Source organism: Erinaceus europaeus, chromosome 15 (assembly GCF_950295315.1).
Source record: "Erinaceus europaeus chromosome 15, mEriEur2.1, whole genome shotgun sequence".
Taxonomy (NCBI): domain Eukaryota; kingdom Metazoa; phylum Chordata; class Mammalia; order Eulipotyphla; family Erinaceidae; genus Erinaceus; species Erinaceus europaeus.
This window is the reverse complement of record NC_080176.1, coordinates 69,637,715-69,651,567: the sequence shown is the minus strand read 5'-3', so window position 1 is coordinate 69,651,567 and position 13,853 is coordinate 69,637,715. Positions and strand designations below refer to the sequence as shown.

The window sequence follows — 13,853 nt, the reverse complement described above, 5'->3', positions numbered from 1 at the left end:
TTTTGTATTTCTGATAAAATATAGTAATTATTTTCTAGAAAGCACTAGCTGATGGATGGCTTTGTTTAAAATAAGTAGGATTTTCTCAAATGCTCTTACTCATAATTCAGTTTAGTGTGCACATACATATATATCTGTATGTATGTAGTTTTTTGCCTCCAGGTTTATCACTGGGGCTGGGTGCCTGCACTACGAATCCACTGCTTCTGGAGGCCATTTTTTTCCATTTTGTTGCCCTTATTATTGCTGCTGTTGTTGTTGGATAGGACAGAAATAGAGAGGAGGGAAGACAGAAAGATAAGACACCTGCAGACCTGCTTCTCCCCTTGTGAGGTGAGCCCCTGCTGTGCAGATGGCCCCTCAGGCTAGTGCCAGTTCCCACACCAGAGTTAATACGATATTCTCGAAGTGCCCTTACCAACCAATCCTGTCCCGGATCGTCACTCCCGGTTTTTGATCTATAAAGCCCTTCTTCTTCTGCCCCTCTCTCTCTTGCCCGCTCTTCATTTCAGTGATTAGACGTAGAGAAGGTTGCTGCGTGAGGCGGCCATTTTGGCTAGCTCCATGTGGCCCAAACCACTGCGCTTTCACCCAACTCTGAGGTGCCCGTGTGAATAAAGAATTGTGTTCCCTCTTTGCTTCAGATCTCCTCTCTCTCTTCCTCTCTTCCTCCGTGTCGCAGAACGACAAGCCCCCCCCACTCACCCCCTGCAGGTGGTGAGCTGGGGGAACCAGGATCCTTAATGCTGGTCCTGGAGCTTCGCAGTTTTAAGAGAAATCACCAGCATCTCAGCTTAAATGTCAACTATGTGTACTTATTTATAAAACCTCCTAGTGGTCTGGGAGGTGGTGCAGTGGATAGGGCTTCGGACTCTCAAGCATGAGGTCCTGGGTTTAATCCCCAGCAGCACATGTACCAGAGTGATGTCTGGTTCTCTCTCTCCTCCTATCTTTCTCATAAATAAATAAAATCTTTAAAAAAGAAAAAAGAAATGATGTTTAGAAAAAAAACCCTCCTATAGGGAAACACCTTATACTTATCTATAAACAATCATCCTTTTGAGAAAACAATTTGCAATTTTATTATGGAATTTTTGTGTTATGCAACCAACTGAATCACCTAAGTCATATGAACAGTGAAACCTGTTGCCTAGTCCTTTACAAATGTGAAATAACTGTCACTGGGTTTTCAAACTGTCAACTATAAATAGGACGAGGTCAGCAATACTGAAGAGGCACTTTAACAACTACCCAAAGTTTAAGTGTACAAAAATGTAAAGTAGAATTCTTGATATTAATCTAATTCATACATGATTAATCTGACATGGTCTATATTAAGGAGTGTTATAAAGTTTTATTTCTTGCCCTTCTTCCTCCACTTGATTCAAGGCAACACAACTGAATATACAAGATACAAACATCACCAAAGACCAGTCAATGTGCTTACATACAAAGGAACTAAACATTATCTAATGACACTGGGACTTCAGAAAATGGCCATTTGACACTAAAACATGTGCAACATCTTTCATGAACATATATGAGTACATTGGCTTTCCAAAGGCAAAATGGCATCTGAACTATCATCCTTGACAAAATGCTCTCAAGTGTGCTATTTAATAAGCTGAATCAAGTCTCCTGTATTCTTTTCAGATTATTTTAAAACACTCAAGAAATTTAAAAAATTAAAATTTTGATTAAAAAAAATAAATAATTTAAGTTATTATGCATGTACAAACTATTGTATTTACTGTTGAATGTAAAACATTAATTCCCCAATAAAGAAATAAATTTAAAAAAAAATTAAGTTCACCAGTGGTTTCTAGATTACGGTTTTAAGATAAAAGTAATAAGGATAGCTAGTTTTGTTTTGCCAGCCTTTCATAAAACGCTTTTCAAACACATACATTTGGTCAATTCATTTTCAACAGGACATGTTCTCTACATATTTACACTGTATCTTATAGCAGCTAAGATGATAAAGACTTGATGAAAGATATTCATTACAATTGTCTCATTAATTTACAGTATTGTGTTTTTCCCATGTGGCTGACTCAAAAATTTTAAAGTTTATCCACAAGTCTTTAAAATCTGTGGTTCCCTTAAAGTTTTAGGTGCATTTGAAAATTTCGTTAAAATTGGTTATCTCAAAGTAGTTTACAATTTTAATAAGGTCTATTGCCCAGACACTCAAATGTTGTCTTAATAAATCCATATGACAGCATTCATTTGAAAATGGCTAGATGTTCCAAATCCATTTATCAAAACTGCTTTCCCTGTGTGTACACCCACTTCTTAATTCCCTACAATAGCTTTGCTCCTCTAAAGAGGAAAACTGGCTTTCCATCAACAGACTATCAGATATTTAAATCTCTTGTAAAATCAGAAGTTGACCCATTTTCAAGTAAATGGAAAGAGAAAATACTTAGAATGACAAAAATTAAGCTTGGCAAAAGTAGTGACTTTTATTTACAATTGCATGTACCAAGATTACAACAGAAACACTAGTGATAACATCTGAACAAAAGCAATGATTTACTGGTAATGGCAATGAATGGAACATTGACAGTCTCTGTTGAGAGTCAAGCAATTCTCCAGGAGCTGTAGATCTGATCGCAATATGGTCTTCCAGTATCTTTCATATCTTAGTGGCTTTCTCCTTTTTTGCCAACTACCTAGAAAAACAAAAATAACTTTATACGTAAGTCTGATTGATTTAGAAATATGGGTGATGTTCAAAACAGCATTACTAATTGGTGATCATGTTTAAAAACTGGTATTAATTTTACTGCTGACTCTTTTTTGGCATGCTGTATATTTTCATTAATGAAGCAAACTGTGGTCTTCCCTCCCCTCCCAGCCTCAAGGAATTAAAAATAAAACACATGCAGACTATTTTTGGTTTTCTACAGTTTTAAGAAAAAGTAATGCAATTTTTCAAAACAAGGTTGACAGTTTTTAGAGAAGTTAATAAAAAGATGCTATATGAGTGAAACAAATTTAGCAAGCTATTTTTAGACGATTAAAAATCAAATGTCGATCACAAAATAATCTTGAATTAAAAGTTAAGAAGACAGGTTTCTAGACCTTCTCTCAATATGTAGACATGCAATGAAAACAGATTTAAAATAAATAACTTTTTTCTATTTTCTATTTATAAAAAACAATGGCTGCGGGGCCAGACGGTGACGCACCTGGTTAAGCGCACATATTACAGTGCACAAGGACCCAAGTTCAAGCCCCTGTTCCTCACCTGAAGGGGGAAAGGTTCACAAGTAGTGACCATGCAGGGGCTGCAGATGTCTCTTTCCCTCGCTATGTCCTCTCTCCTCTCAATTTCTATCCAATACATACATACATACATACATACACTGCTTGCTACAAAGGATACTACTAAAATGTAAAGAATAAATCTTTTGTCTGTCAATGACTCAAAAAGCTCACTATTAGAGGTTTTTTTATGGTCCTGATTTCTAGACACTACAACATAAAACTATTAAATAATTTATCCTTTTTAAACAGTTTTAATATTTATTTATTTATTTATTCCCTTTTGTTGCCCTTGTTTTATTGTTGTAGTTATCAGTTGTGGTTACTGATGTCATTGTTGTTGGATAGGACAGAGAGAAATGGAGGAAGGGAAGACAGAGAGAGGGAGAGAGAGATAGACACCTGCAGACCTGCTTCACCGCCTGTGAAGCAACTCCCCTGCAAGTGGGGAGCCAGGGGCTCGAACCAAGATCCTTATGCCGATCCTTGCCCTTTGTGCCATGTGCACTTAACCCGCTGCGCTACCGCCCGACTCCCTAAATATTTTATTTTAAGCCTAAATATAATTAAGTAATGTAATCTCAGCAAAAATATTTCTAAAGAAATATACTTGCAAGTGATGAAATATGTATTTGTACATAAAAACTTCTATATAAGTCTATAAATTTATAATTTGATATTTTTATTTATTCTTCTACAAATGATAGTGTCTGTATCAAGAAAAATTCATGTCATGGCTAACATGACTGGATCAATGCCATTTATAAGAGATTATAAACAGCCTTTCTGATAAATTCTTAAGTTACATGATCATTGAAATGTTGTATTACCTTTCCATGGTTGGAAAAACCACTTTTATTACTTTAAAAGAAAACCTTAGGTCCCATGAAACCGTATGTTAGAAAGCTCAAATGCCAGAAAGATGCAAAATAAAGTCTCATATGAAGTATGTGCATGAGAAAGAAATTCAGGCTTTAAGAGCCCAGGAGGGCAGCTTTCTAAGAAAGAAGGAATGGGAGCACTATTTTTTTAAACCATAATGAATTTAAGCAGATAAATGCTAAAGACATTATTGACCTATATATATATATATATATATATATCACTTGAAAACACAAAAAGCACAGTGCTATTAGATTAAGCAAAGGAAAACAGAAATAAAAACTGAGATTAAGAATTAAAATTTTAGCAGATGTGATACTGTAGAAGGCCCATATCTGCATACTGTTTCACAGGTTGATAACTCTCAACTTTCCAATGTGTGTTTTCTGTAAAAAAGAAGAAGTTAGGCATTCCAATATGGATTTTTATCTCAAACATAAAGTTCTTTTATTCACTTGTAAGACTTAAGATTATACCTTCAACAAAGAAATGTACATCAAAATTAGATGCCAAAAGTATTTATTCAACAAAGAGTCCAGTGATCTCTTATGACACTATTTGAATGCAAGTATAGCATTCATTTCGTTAAGTCTTTCAATTGGCCTTGAACTTACTTGGATAGAAAAAGCAGGGACATACAACTCATCAGCAAAAAAGACTTAGACAACTCCTATGAGAAAAGAAACTCCACAGCTCTCCACTAAAACCAAATTAATATAATACTACTAGTAGTATAAAGGATAAGCATATTCACATTTGATTTCCAAAACAATTGTTTAGTTTCCCAAAAAATGAAAATGTAAAGTTTAGACTGAATTAAAATTTATGCAACTGATTTAAATCTGAAAGCATTTCTAACCATGTAAATCTTATTGGTAATATGATTTCTCAAAATGGGAGTACAAAATTGAATATGAAACAAGAGGAAAGTTTGTGTGTATATATATATATGGCATGGGAATGAAATTAAAAGCACCTAGATGCAAGCTCAAAACAAAAATATAAACAAAGTAAAAGGCCAAATGAGAAACATGATTATGATGAGAACTGAAGAAAGATGGTTGAAGAAATGCAGAAAACAAGAAGGCTGATCCAGATGACAGAAGCTGCAGAGATCTTGCATCAGCAATGGTGAGGACATGAAAAGAGTGAGAGCTAGATGAGTGGAGAAGCAAGGAAGGGAGGAGAGTGAGATAAGGTCAGGCTTCCTATCACTTCACTTTAAAGAATCTTCGGTTTTTAGTTCATTTGAGTTGGATTAAAAAAGCTGAAAAATAAACAGACAGAAATGTTACAAAAACAGCTGATATGGTGAATGGCCAGTTTAGAAAAGTCTATTTTTACTACAGTGATTGAAAATGTGCTCTGTTTTTCACATGCACTTTATTTCCTAAGAAGCAGAAGCCGCTACAATTTTGCTCGTTTTTGTACACCTGTGTTTTGGTGTTTCCGTATTAAAACAAAGCAGTCTATATAAAGAGCATATTTTAGCAAAGAAAGCATCTTCTTCCAAGCACTTCATGCTGCAAGGCAAAAAAGGGCAAGAAACCTATAAGGAATAAATAGGCTGTGTACATTATGATCTGCATAATGCCTATATGATCCAAAAGCAAACAGGTAGAAAGTACGATAAACTCTGAAGGGGTATAAACTTTTAAGGTTTGCTCCACTACTACCAAAGTTTATTCTTACAAAGCTGTTACAATGTGGTCTACGATTTCTATCCTCATGCAAAGTTCATCTATATAACAACTAATTTATCTAGGAAACTAATATGATCTATTAACAACCCATATACAATAAGACATATTAGTGAAAATAACAATCACATTTTATCACTTATTAATTTCATGTAACTCTCTTCACAAAGAAATACCAAAACTTTCCTGTGTTGATATGATACATGCCATACCTATTTTGAAAAGTTTAACTACAAGGAATTAATGTTCAATCCTTCTAAGGAAAGAACTGCCGTAACTGACTTGTCTATGAATGAGTCCTAAACCTCTCCTACTCATGCCCAAGTTTCTGCCTGTCCCCCTTTTATTGAAGAGAAAAAAGGAAGAATGAACAGCATGCATACCTTCTATGGACGTGGAGGAGACCCAGCAAAGTTGAGTTTCTTTTCTTTTTTTTTTTTTTTATAAGATTTTTTAAAATTTTATTTATTTATTCCCTTTTGTTGCCCTTGTTGTTTTATTGTTGTAGTTATTATTGTTGTCGTCGTTGTTGGGTAGGACAGAGAGAAATGGAGAGAGGAGGGGAAGACAGAGAGGAGGAGAGAAAGATAGACACCTGCAGACCTGCTTCACCGCCTGTGAAGCGACTCCCCTGCAGGTGGGGAGCCGGGGCTCGAACCGGGATCCTTATGCTGGTCCTTGTGCTTTGCGCCACCTGCGCTTAGCCCGCTGCGCTACAGCCCGACTCCCCAAAGTTAAGTTTCTATTTTCTATATCACCTACTGCTATTTTTGCCTCTATGCCTACTTTCAGAGTTTAAGGCTTTCTCCCTCCACAGATTGTTTTCCCAGCCACTGTTGGAAAGAAGGAAGCATCCCAAAACTGAGGAAGTCTGTATACAGTCTTGGAGGGGGAAGAGTTTTAAGCTAAAGTTTGAATAGTTTTCCAAATGGTTATGCAATATTCTTCAAGAACAAACTCACTACGACAAGCATGGCTGTACCCAGCAAGTCCTTTCAGGAATGACTGTGCTACATGTATTATTTCCTTCCCTAGAAACCAAACTCATTTATAATTTTCACTAAGTAGCTCTATACAAAGACTGACTTGGTCATTTTGAATTAAGAGTAAACTTTCAATTGCTATTTTCCTACAATGAAGTTGTTGACAGAATAACATAAAAAATGTTGAAATACTAGCTTCCTTTTGAGGAATAATCCCCAAAGAGGTGGCAGAAGCTGAATACATTTCATTCAAAATTCTATAAGAAAACCTTTTTTTAAATATTTTATTTCAAGCCCCCAGCTCCCCACCTGAAGGGGGTTGCTTCACAGGCGGTGAAGCAGGAAATAAAAAAAAACTAGTAAAATAATATTTTATTTATTTACTTCTTAATGTGAAAGATACAGAGAGAAAGATACAGAGAGAGAAAGACCAGAGCACTCCACAGCTCTGGCTTATGGAGGTGCTGGGGGTTGAAACTGGGGCCTCAGAGTCTCAGGCAATGAAAAGTCTATACAGTAAATTTAAGTTTTAAAAGTATTAAATAAATAAATGATGGTTAAATAAATAAATGATGTACATTTATTAATGTGCATTACTAAAAACTATAAATGACAGTTAACAGAACACAGACAAGCTAAAGCAGTGGCTAAGAAAAAAATGAAAATCAAATAATATAAAAGGTGAAGTGAGAGTAAGAAATCAGGGTAAAATGAATGGTATGAGGAAATTATAGGGCACAAGATATAAATATTATAACTAGTGATTAACATAACCATAATTAAGCTAGACAAACAAACAATGCAAGTTAAAGTTACATCCAGCGGCATCTGATTCAAACAGGCAAAGTCACAAAGCAGGCAGCCAAAATGTCTTTGTTGCTCACACATTTTTCCAGGACAGCGTATTTCTTATAAAAAATGTAGATGTTACTCTCTGCTTCTTCTGACCTGCCATTATACATATGTCAGAATTTGCAATGACAGATCTAAGTACGTAATTGTTCCTACAGCTTCCAAAAGTTAATTATGTTGAGACAGAAAGATAGCAGTTGAAAAATGACCAGTTAAAGTATCTATTGCCAAGGTTATCAGTTTTGCATAAATGACATTCATGTTTACAAGCTTATCTACTGTTAGGCAAATCTGAGAGTTTTTTTCTGTAAGTAAGTTAAGATCAGATCTGTAGACACAATTCAAAAAATAAAGAGTTCCCAGGATACTGTATGTCTCCAATTCCCCAATCAGGGGTCTAAACTATTAGGCTGAATGCTGCTTCCTCAAGAAAATACCAACTCTAGGGAACCTCACGCTCTGGACGCCCTGCCAAATGCAGCCATCAGAAACACTGTGATTCCTACATCTCTGGTGACTCCGCACATTTCAGTTATATACAGCAAGCAGGTTCTGTACTGACAAAGCTCCTAGTGGTACTTACAACCTGTGATTATTTATTCTCATAGTCACCCTAAGGAAATGTCCAACAATTAGTTGTATATAGAATCAGAAGTAGCTCCATGCATATATGCAGTGTTCTCATTCCTAAAAGTTCTAAGTGGCTTATAAATTCTTTACACACTTTAGAACTATGCCCTCAAAAAATAATTCACCTTGGGAGGCACCTTGAATTGCTTCGTCATGCAAGGGGACCCAGCGTTGGCTCTAGGGCTTCCCTCCCTCCATCTGGAAAAACCATCCTGCAGCAGTGATACTTCAGAGAGCACAACAAAAGGGTGGGAGAGGGAAATGTGGAGAACTAACGCATAGGACACGCATGCCTGTGGTTCCAAAGGCCACAAATTCAATCCCTGGTGCCACAAAGTGCCAGAGCAGAGCAGCGTTATGGTCTTTCTCATAAGGATTAAGCAAACCAAAAAAAAAAAAAAAAAAAAACCTTAAATTCAAATGTCCTTCTCAACTCTGGTTCATTCTCTATAAAGAAAAAAGTATGTGTATATGTACAGGGATAAAAAGCTTGCCTACTCATTCACTGTGAAATTACTGAAATGTATTCTGTCATCATAAAGACATGATTTGCAAGGTTAACATTTCAGTGTAAAACTGATTCAATTTATTTTGGGGAAAATTTTTTTTTAGTCAAACCATTGTATGTTTTCGTTAAAAGCAGTGGCAGAGAGTCAGGCAGTAGCCCAACGGGTTGAGCGCACGTGACACGAAGCACAAGGACCAGCATAAGGATCTTGGTTCGAGCCCCCGGCTCCCCACCTGCAGGGGAGTAGCTTCACAGGCAGTGAAGTGGGCGGGTCTGTAGGTGTCTTTCTCTCCCCCTCTGTCTTCCCCTCCTCTCTCCATTTCTCTCTGTCCTAACAATGACAACATCAATAACAATAATAACTACAACAACAATAAAAATAAGGGCAACAAAAGGGAAAATTAAAAAAAAAAAAAAAAGCAGGTGACGATCTCAGCTGGGCAGTGTGACACACCAGTACAGCACGTTACTGCACACAAGGACCCAGTTTCAAATCCCTAGTCCCCACTCGTGGGGGGCAGTTTTCACAACTGGTGAAGCAGTGCTGCAGATGTGTCTCTGTTGTCACCCCCCCTTCTCCTTCTGTCTCAAATTCTGTAAAACAAACAAAAAAGGGTACCTAGGTACAGTATAATTTTTTGTGCAGGCACCAAGCCCTAACTGATAATACTCATATCGAGAAAAAGAAAAAAAGGATGGTGATGAAAATCTTAATATGAGGGCCAGGAGGTGGCACACCTGGTTGAGAGCACATGTTACAATGCCTAAGGACCTAGGCTTGAACCCCTAGTTCCCACCTGCAGGGGGGAAGCTTCACAAGTGGTAAAGCAGTGTTGCAAGTCTCTGTCTCTCTCCCTCCCTATCACCTCCTTCCCTCTCGATTTCTACCTGTCTCTATCCAATAAATAAATAAAGATAATTTAAAAAAAAAGAAAATCTTAATATCAGCAGTTCTAATCATTCCTTTCAAATAATAATCAAATAATAATCACTATTTTCCATTATTGCTAACCATTTTCTATAACCAAACTATTATTTTTACATTCTTTTTTTCCCTCAAGATTTTAAAGGAGAGAAAGAACCAGACATCACTCTCGTTGCCAAGAATTGAACTTGGGACCTCATGCTTGAGAGTCCAATGCTTTGTCTACTTCGTCTACTGGCCCACTTATTTTTACATTCTTAGTAGGATACTGTTCATTAATAGGTATCATGGTAGAAAGATACTGTTCTTAAAAAGTTTTTTTCAGTTTCTTTTTTTGATAACTGAAAATGTTATTAGGAGAGTTTACTCTTATAGCTTAACTGCATATAATTCCATAATATAATATTGAATCTTTTTAGAATTGTTTCTCTAAAATCATGTTTTTATAACCCTTTAACATTTAAACAAACTTACTCGTTTGAAGTCATTCATATTTGTTGCCTGGACTGGAGTACCAATAAAAGTAAAATATGAAATTCTTGTTGTTTCTTCTTCACCTTGATTGGACTGAACAAATATCTACCTCACCAAAACAAAAAAAAAAAAGAAAAGAAAAAGGATTTTGAAATTTTCAGTTATAATTTCTACCCCCCCAAATGCTTCAAGTTTGATCAATTTCCTTAGATAATTAATGTATCTTCCACTGGAAGTAGTAATTCAAATTACATTCAGACGATAAACTGTATAGGACTATTAACTTCATGAAACTGAGGTTCAGGAAGGTGGGGGGCCTTGCCAGGGCCAAAAGAAGTGAGATATGCTTGGACCTGCGAGACAACTCACCTAGGAGGTTCAAGCCTGGTCCCCATTGCACTGGGGAAAACTTCTGTGATGTGGTGTCTTTCCCTGTCTCCCTCTGTCTGAAAAAGTCAGCTCCAAGGAGTGAAACCAAGGTGACAATAAATAGTGAAAAATATGCTTTCAGCACCAAGACAGGGTTTGAAGATTAAGTAGCAGAGAAAGGACAAGAAACCTACAGTCCTTGCGCTCATCCACTACCCTCAGTGCGTCCTGGGCGGTAAGAAGGCTGATTCTAGAGAAGCCGTGGAGGCCCTGTTACCATTTCCAGGATTTTCACAGAAAGACATCATAAACAAATAAGCAATTGACTGTGACGGTATAAAGGGTCACAATTAAACTCTCTACAGAGAATGTTTTAAGGGTATAATATTCATAATTACAAAAGGAAGACCATAGTTGGAACTTGGTTAAATTTATAATTTGTCACTGAGAAAAATCTGAGCAGTTGTATTCATTGATATTCACTCATCTTTCTATTTCCTAGAAAACACACACACACACACACCCACACACAGAAATTCAGCCCCAATGGGAAGTTATCTTTTTAAAAAGTCATTTTTATTGAGATTATGACCATAAACTATTGTAAACTTGATAATCTAGAAAAATGAACTGGATTTTATAAATATATCACTGTTCATCATCAGTAAGAAGAAAATAAGAATATTCTAACTGTAAGGATAAACACTGTCCAGAAGGCAGCACAGCACAGTGGCTAAAACACTGAACTTGTACACGAGGTCCCAGATTCAATCTACAGCATTACATCTGCCAGATGTCTAATTTTTTTCTTTCTCTCTCAAATTATCTTTTTTTAAAAAAAGTAAATACTTTGCAATAAACTTTTAACATAAGTTGCCAATAATATCTAGGCTATAGTTTATTATTTATTTATTTTTAAAGATTTGTTTTTAAGAGTTTTGAGTGAGAGACCAAAGCACTACTTCAGCAGCTGTGGTGCTAGGGAACAAATCGTGCTCACACAAGTCTTCCGCTCTACTCACTCTCAGCTCTTCCTGCACTCTCAAACCATGATGGGGGGGGGGGGGGAAATCCACCAGGCCTTCTGCTACAGATAAACTATTTAATAAGGGGAGGGGGGGGTGCAATTGTCTTATTATCCATTATTGCTCATTTCAAGCAAAGTGGACAAAACCTAAAGGATCATTTAGAATGCCCCTGGACACTGAATACAGTAAGAATCTTCTCCCACAAACCTCTAAAATGCATCTGACTGCTACTCACAGTTACACTGTTAACATTCTGAAACTTGACATAACGAAGTGGGACAATGCCATCTTCTTTAATATCATCCTCTGTGAGTTCCAGAGCTTGAGTTGGTTCACTCCTTTCCGCCTCTTCAAAATCCATCGATCGGGGTAAATTGATGAAAATTTTTACATATTTAGGACCCTGACCTATGAAAATGTAGAATGTTAAATGTTAAAAGCCACACTCAGGTGAAGCAGGCGGCAGTGAAGCAGATCTGCAGGTGTCTATCTTTCTCTCCCTGTCTTTCCTCCTCTCTCTACTTCTCTAGGTCCTATCCAAAAACGATGACATCAGTAACAACAATAATAACTACAACAACAATAAAAAGAAACAAGGGAAACAAAAGGGAAAATAAATAAATAAATATATTTTTTAAAAGCCACACTCAATACTTTCTTCCCTTTATAAGTACGCCTGCATTATCCATATACGTGGCCATACCTACATAAAATATACCTTTATAAACTACTGGTAAATAAATTATAAGAAAGCCCCAGTATTTTCATAGTCTTTTTTTTTAAAGAGAAACTTACTGGTATACTTAAACCTATAAGCACTACACACGAAATACTAGATTTAAAAAAGATAAGTCTTTCAACTGCCAGTATTATTTTGTTATTTCAGAAGATATCGTTTTCAGTAAGACTATTTAGCCAAAGGTAAATTAATTATACAAAATGCCTAATTTCCAATTAGAGATTAGGTTGTACTCAGTGAATCCTTGAAAGACTAAGATACATACTTTATGACTGATTAGGGAACTTAAGAGACAGTCGGGAGTCGGGCGGTAGCGCAGAGGGTTAAGCGCACACGGCGCAAAGCACATGGACCAGTGTAAGGATCCTTGTTCGAGCCCCCAGCTCCCCACCTGCAGGGGAGTCACTTCACAGGCAGTGAAGCAGGTCTGTAGGTGTCTATCTTTCTCTCCCCCTCTGTCTTCTCCTCCTCTCTCCATTTCTCTCTGTCCTATCCATCAACAACATCAATAACAATAATAACTACAACAATAAAAAAAAAAAACAAGGGCAACAAAAGGGAAAATATATAAAAAAAATTAAAAATAGAAATAGTCACACTACTTACATAGTTCAACAATATTTCTTTTTAAAATAATTTGTATTTTCAGAATACAACTATAAATATAATTTTATTAATAAAAAATCAATAATACATTTAGAATAGCAAATGCAAAAGGACTGATATCTGTTAAGTGGGGCACTATTTCTCCCAATTAAAAAAAAAAAAAAGGCCCTAGAGTCAGGCAGTAGCGCAGCAGGTTAAGCACACAGTGGCGCAAAGCGCAAGGACCAGCGTGAGGATCCTGGTTCAAGCCCATGGCTCCCCACCTGCAGGGGAATCGTTTCATAGGTGGTGAAGCAGGTCTGCAGGTGTCTTTCTCTCCCCCTCTCTGGCTTCCCCTCTTCTTTCCACTTCTCTCTGTCCTAGCCAACAACAACAACCACAACAATAATAAAAACAACAAGGGCAACAAAAGGGAAATAAATAAATAAATAAATAAATAAATACCCAAAGAAGTCCAAGTGGGGAAAAGACCCTAATCCACACAATCGTGTTTCCAGTATAGAATGTAAAGAAATCATGAAGATCTAAGAATCTTAATTATTTATGAGTCTGAAATAATCTCACCTAGTTCTGGTTCTAAAACTAGGTTGCTTCAAACCTAGAGTTTCAGAATAGTTGGGGAAAATGTGTTAAACTTTCAGATTGAGAAGGAACCTTAATTTTAAAATTTCTTTTTACACCGCAGCACTGCTCAGTTCTCACTTATGGTGGTGTGGGGGATTGAACCTGGGGGCTTTGGAGCCTTAGGTATGAGATCTCTTTGCACAATCATTATGCTATCTACCCCTGCCCAAATTTAAAATTACAGAACTGAGTAAAAGCCGGGGCTGGGTGATGGCATCTGGTTAGACACATATTACAGTGTACAAGGACCCGGATTCAAGCCC

The 13,853-nt window shown here is 36.7% G+C and overlaps 1 protein-coding gene across 10 annotated transcripts in view; it reads right to left on the bottom strand.

Annotated features, from left to right (window-relative positions):
* Positions 1 to 2,446: 2,446 nt before the first annotated feature.
* The window catches only part of TXNL1 (thioredoxin like 1), a 30,177-nt gene continuing 18,770 nt past the window's right edge, over positions 2,447 to 13,853 (bottom strand). The window contains exons 6-9 of one of the 10 annotated variants that reach the window (XM_060173909.1): positions 11,857 to 12,029; positions 10,225 to 10,329; positions 4,496 to 4,538; positions 2,447 to 2,675 (exon numbers count right to left, since the gene is read on the bottom strand). In XM_060173909.1, coding sequence (XP_060029892.1) covers positions 4,500 to 4,538; positions 10,225 to 10,329; positions 11,857 to 12,029 — 317 coding nt within the window. In that variant the 3' untranslated portion in view covers positions 2,447 to 2,675; positions 4,496 to 4,499. Of the gene's footprint in view, positions 2,676 to 4,211; positions 4,269 to 4,495; positions 4,539 to 4,654; positions 5,420 to 7,719; positions 7,784 to 7,808; positions 8,530 to 10,224; positions 10,330 to 11,856; positions 12,030 to 13,853 lie in introns of those variants that run through there. The other 9 variants (XM_060173911.1, XM_060173912.1, XM_060173914.1 and 6 more) reach the window with 9 other exon arrangements.